The sequence below is a fragment of the Trypanosoma cruzi genome, genomic scaffold, assembly GCF_000209065.1.
Source record: "Trypanosoma cruzi strain CL Brener 1047053516725 genomic scaffold, whole genome shotgun sequence".
In the NCBI taxonomy this organism is placed as follows: Eukaryota; Euglenozoa; class Kinetoplastea; order Trypanosomatida; family Trypanosomatidae; genus Trypanosoma; species Trypanosoma cruzi.
Window position 1 is genome coordinate 143999 of NW_001849575.1, and position 5343 is coordinate 149341.

The following is a 5343-nucleotide window of genomic DNA, read 5'->3' on the forward strand; positions in this document are numbered from 1 at the left end:
CAGACCCGAGAGATACGGTGTCATTTCTATCTCTCTCTTTCTCTTTATCTATCTAGAGTATATATATATATATATATATTGCCTATGTTGTGACGTTTTCACTCTGCGTATATCGGCTAGGGAGAGCTTCTCTGCCTTCTTTTTTTTTCTCTCTGTGTGTGTGTGTGTTTTTCCGTTGGTTCAAGAGGGTTTGTTTGGAGGTGTGCCTCTCATTGGTGAAATTGTTGATTGCAGCAGCCTTCGCTTCTCTCCTTTTATCTCCGCAGCGCAATCTCCACATTGCAAGGAATAAGAGAGCGAATACACACAGGCATATATATATATATACACGCAAAGATGGACGAAAATGACATCGCGGACTTTACGATGGACGAGAACACATTTGTGACGAACGAGCAAAATGAACGCGGACTGGCAACACAAGACATCAACGCGCTCAACCTTGACAAAATCAACGCAGAGACGTTTGAGGTGATGTCTCGACAGGCCACGGTTAACATTGGCACCATTGGTCACGTGGCGCACGGAAAGTCCACCGTCGTGAAGGCATTGAGCGGCGTCAAGACGCAGAAGTATCACCGCGAGGCGGTGATGAACATCACAATTCATCTCGGGTATGCCAACGCCAAGGTGTTCAAGTGTGACAAGTGCGAGCTTCCAGCCGCCTTCCACGCGTTTCCCTCGTCGCAGCCGGACAAAACGGATTGCCCGACGTGTGGCTCGCCGCTAACACTGAAGCGTCACTTTTCATTTGTGGACTGCCCCGGTCACGACGTGCTGATGGCAACGATGTTAAACGGTGCGGCCATCATGGACGCCGCTCTTCTTCTTATTGCAGCCAATGAGCCCTTTCCGCAACCGCAGACACTTGAGCACCTGAAGGCGGTGGAGATTATGCGACTAGCTAACCTAGTTATTTTGCAGAATAAGATTGACCTTGTTGGCGAAGTACACGCGCAAGACCAGTATCACAAGATTCGAAACTACATTGACAGCACAATTGGATCTAATATTCCCATTATCCCCATTTCCGCTCAGCTTAAACGCAATATCGATTACCTTTTGGAGTACTTGTGCCATATTCCTCTTCCGACCCGTCAGTTAAATTGCCCTGCTCACATGACGGTGGTGCGCTCCTTTGACATCAACAAACCTGGTGAAGTGGACATTGAGAACCTGCGTGGCGGCGTGGCGGGGGGCACTGTAACAAGGGGCATTATTCGAGTCAATCAGGTCCTGGAGATTCGCCCCGGCCAGGTGCATGCGCAGACGGGTGGAACCTTCAGCTGCACTCCCCTGCGTACACGCGCGTTAACGCTGAAGGCGGAGGACAATTCACTGCAGTACGCGGTCCCTGGTGGGTTAATTGCCGTTGGTACCACACTTGATCCAACATTGACACGCCAGGACAAGATGGTTGGTCACATGATTGCCGATGAGGGATCTCTCCCGGAGGTGTATGCCGAGATTGAGGTGCAGTACTTTCTCTTTGAAGAGATGGTTGGGCGAAGCAAGCAGCGAGATCGCAATGCGAAGCGCGTACAGAAGTTGAACCTGCAGGAGACGCTTCAGATTAACGTGGGCACTCTCACAGCAGGCGCGACTGTAGTAAACATCACGAAAAACCCCGACATTGCGAAGTTGACTCTAGTGACCCCCGTGTGTTGCACGCTGGACGAACACATTGCCATCTCTCGACTGGTGGAGAAGAACTTCCGTCTCATTGGTTGGGGTATTATCCGACGTGGCGTACCGGTAAAGTTGAACTGAGGGAATACAAGGGAAAAGGAACGAGGAAGAAGGAAAAGAATACACACAGACAGACACGCACGCATGTACGCACGAAATTCCTGGGACAACACCATCTATCCATCTGACAAACCGGGTGGAGGAAATGCTGTCGAAGTCGGAAGCAGACAGGGTGAGGAAAACAAGAAAAAAAAAAAAAAAGGAGAGAGAAAGAGCGAGAGAGAAAGAGAGAGATAGATATTAGTAATACGTGGCTGGGAGTAATGTCGTTCCTGCAGTTTTTTTTGTTGGTCGTGTATTTCCGTATTCTGCCGCGGTGCCCACTGGCGACGCTACGAAATTTTTAAAACTGGATAAGAATATACATACATATATATATATGTATATGTATATGTAAGAAATGCAGCGAGGGTGATGCGACCAATGGCACACAGGCTGTATGCATGTATGTTTGCCGTGCTCTCGACCGAAAGATGCTCCAAATGTTTCCACACACTTCTTTTTACCCCCTTTTGTTTATTTTTATTTTTATTTATATATTGTTTCCATTGGGGAGGAAGAATGACGACGGGAAGTTTTTGTGGGTGAGTTCTGCGCACTGGCTGTGGCTCTGATGTGGGGAAACCCAGATTCAACGGGGAGAAAGGCAAAAAACAAACAAACAAACATACACACACGAAATATAAAGAAAAAAAAAAAAAAAAAAAAAAACATTAAACAATTAAATCAGAAAGGAAATAATTAAATCTATTGTCGACGCTGGTAATTTTGTTCCTGTTCCGTGCATATATATATATATATATATACCGTTGTTGTGTCTTGAGAGTCTTGCTGTATTTGCATGCGTTTTGAGGACTCTTGTGCAATTGTCGCTCTTTTTTTGTTTTGTTTTGTTTGTTTGTTGTCCCCCTCTCCCCACTTTCCCGGATTAAAGGAGAGCAGCCGCCGTTCACACTTTTGTGTGCGTGCGTGTCACTTTTTGTTGTTGTTGTTGTTGTTGTTGTTGCGCGCATTGACGCCGTCGTCGAGTGGTTTTTCTCCACCATTCCTCACCGGAACCTGTCACCCGGCGTATATAAGGGATTTAATAAGGTGGAAGAGGGTGGATGTCTATTTTTTACAGTTACGTTGTACGTGATGTGTTGGAGGTGGAACCGGTGTATTTCCAGGGGCGAGTGACCGTTTCTTCCACCTCTTCCTTCGCTGCTGCTGCTGCTGCCGCAAAAGTAGCGGAAGAAGATGTGGAAGAGCAACTCGACAAGCAACATTATCAGGTTACATTTGAGGATATTCTCATGCATCGGCTTACAGAGCGGTATGTGGGGAAGATTGTGCCTGGCTGCGGGCTGTGTGTAGCCATCCATGATATCCTGCAGTACACACAGGGTATCGTGCGTGGACCCTCCGCTTCGGCGTGGCTTACGGCTCAATTCCGACTTTGTATTTTTGCCCCGACGCCAGGGGCACGTTTACGCGCGACAATTAGTGCGCAGACCCGTGAAGGTATTTTTCTTACGTTGGAATTTTTTCAATTTGTATTCTTCGTCCCTGGTGACCTCCTTGTCGCGCCTTCTTCCTATCACGAGGAGAAGAAGTGCTGGGTGTTGCACGTGGAGGAGGAGGAGGAGGACGACGTGGAGGAGGGGGAAGAGAAGGGGGCGCTGGAGTCGGCGTTAAACCCGTATGAAAACGGGGATGAGGTGATTGTGAAGGTTGAGCACGTCATTGTACGTGAGTTGGTTGATTTCCACAGCAATGTTGGGACGAATAGTCAAAACATCAACAACATCATCATCAACAGCGGTGTTTCTGCTGATGGGAAGGAAGGGTCACCGACGTCGCAGTCCCCAATGGAGGTGCGAGGCAGTTTTGTGGGAACAGGCCTTGGCCCGGTGCTTTGGTTTGAGAAGTAACATGGCATGCAAACATCACAAAAAATAAACATAAACAACTCTCTTGACATACGACGACTCTTTTTTTTTTTTTTTTGTGTGTGTGTGTGTCTGTGTGTTTGGTTGGTTTTGTTTTTGTTTGTTTTGCCGTGTCCATAATGCAGTGAAGAAAAGAGAAGGGATGCATGCATGGAAGGCCCGCACCTGTTTCTCTCTCTCTCTCTCTCTGTATATGTGTATTTATGTATTCCTGTCTTCCATCCACATTTCCCCCATTGTGCCAATTGGCATTGCATACACACAATTACGAGGTGAAGAGCAAGGAAAGGTAAAAGAGTGAGTAATTTCAGTGAGAGAGAGAGAGAGAGAGAGAAAAAAACAAAGAAGGAAGGAAGGAAGGAAGGAAGTTAAATGACAGATATAGACGGTAGTAACGTCCCTGCCCCAACAAATGCGGCACTAATCGTTTCCCCTGAGAAATTTAACATTGTCCCTTATGTTAAGGAGGAATTTGTGGTACAAATTACTAACGTTTCGTTTGACACTGTGCTGTTCCGTATGTTGACGACAAACCCATTGCGATATTTGGTGAAACCGAGGAAGGGGGTGATTAAGCCAAATGCATCCATCAGCCTTACGGTGATGCTTAACCGCAGCAACCTGAACGAGGAGGAGATTCATGAGGAATATGACGACTTCCGCATTGAGTACTGTGTAATTGGACCGAACGATGTCATTGAGCCTCACTGTGCCAACGTGTCCGACATCGTCAAGGCTCGGAAGGTTGAGGACAAGCGACAAGTACACCTTAAAAAATTTCGTTGTCGACTTGAACCCTCTGCCAAGGCACAGAAGCGGCAAAGCGGCGCGGAGAATGTCAAACCGTCCCCGTTGCCATCTGCCGCTACTGAGCGACCGGCATCGCCACGACACACGGAGAGCTCGAATCCCAGCGCCGTTGCGGCCAAGATGGACCCCAGGGAACTGGAGGTCAGTACACTGGCAGAGAAAAACCGACGTGCCATGGCTCAAAAGGAGAAGGAATGGAAAACCAAAACAGCGATAGTACTTGCGGTGCTTTTCGTACTGTTGGGGGTGTGGTTTATGTCCGCGTAGGCATCTCGTAGCTGAGACGGACTGGCGGGGCCAACAAAACACACACAAAAAAAAAAGAAAAAAGAAAAAAAAAAAAAGGGAAAAAAGTAACAAATGGGGGGGTTGAGAGGAGGCGGAAGACATTTTAGGGAAGTGAAACATGGAGGCGTATTTGTGTATGCACGTAAGAAGAAGGAAAAGCAGGGAGTGGGAGTGGGGGGCGGAGGGAGGAAATGTTGGACGACAAGTGAGCTGCGAAACAATAGAGCATTAAAGAAGAAAAAAAAAAAAAAAAGGAGGGAAATAAACAACAACAACAACAAGAAGAAGAAGAGGAAGAAGGAGAAGAAAACAGACATTTGCAGTACAATTGTCATCACTACTGCCATTGTTGACAATGCAGGGATCCTTTTTTTTTTCTTTTTCTTCTTCTTCTTTTTGTTGTTGTTTTGTTTAAGAAAATAATAATAATAATAATAATAAATAATAATAAATTTTTTCTTTTCTTTTCCTTTTTCTCCTGTACATCGGCAATGATTTTCATTCATGTCACTTTGGTTGTTGGTTTTTTTTTTTTTTTTTTTTTTTTTTTTTTTTTTTTTTTTTT

General features: G+C 46.2%; 3 protein-coding genes across 3 annotated transcripts, besides 17 other annotated features; all 3 read left to right on the top strand.

Moving 5' to 3' along the window:
* Positions 1 to 5343: a sequence feature (heterozygous, Esmeraldo-like haplotype).
* Positions 59 to 79: a microsatellite.
* Tc00.1047053503819.30 (eukaryotic translation initiation factor 2 subunit, putative) lies at positions 337 to 1770 on the top strand (the record flags this gene model as incomplete). Its single annotated transcript, XM_799069.1, has 1 exon — positions 337 to 1770. The coding sequence occupies one exon, from the start codon at positions 337 to 339 to the stop codon at positions 1768 to 1770; it is 1434 nt and encodes a 477-aa protein (XP_804162.1).
* Positions 1952 to 1987: a microsatellite.
* Positions 2109 to 2145: a microsatellite.
* Positions 2265 to 2290: a sequence feature (AT_rich).
* Positions 2434 to 2460: a microsatellite.
* Positions 2535 to 2555: a microsatellite.
* Positions 2729 to 2755: a microsatellite.
* Tc00.1047053503819.20 (DNA-directed RNA polymerase III subunit, putative) lies at positions 2856 to 3662 on the top strand (the record flags this gene model as incomplete). The annotated part of the gene is made up of 1 exon (XM_799068.1): positions 2856 to 3662. The coding sequence occupies one exon, from the start codon at positions 2856 to 2858 to the stop codon at positions 3660 to 3662; it is 807 nt and encodes a 268-aa protein (XP_804161.1).
* Positions 3362 to 3408: a microsatellite.
* Positions 3724 to 3786: a microsatellite.
* Positions 3993 to 4014: a microsatellite.
* Positions 4022 to 4048: a microsatellite.
* Positions 4053 to 4757, top strand: Tc00.1047053503819.10 (hypothetical protein, conserved; the record flags this gene model as incomplete). Its single annotated transcript, XM_799067.1, has 1 exon — positions 4053 to 4757. The coding sequence occupies one exon, from the start codon at positions 4053 to 4055 to the stop codon at positions 4755 to 4757; it is 705 nt and encodes a 234-aa protein (XP_804160.1).
* Positions 4804 to 4843: a microsatellite.
* Positions 5010 to 5086: a sequence feature (CT-rich).
* Positions 5143 to 5176: a sequence feature (GA-rich).
* Positions 5197 to 5229: a microsatellite.
* Positions 5302 to 5343: a microsatellite.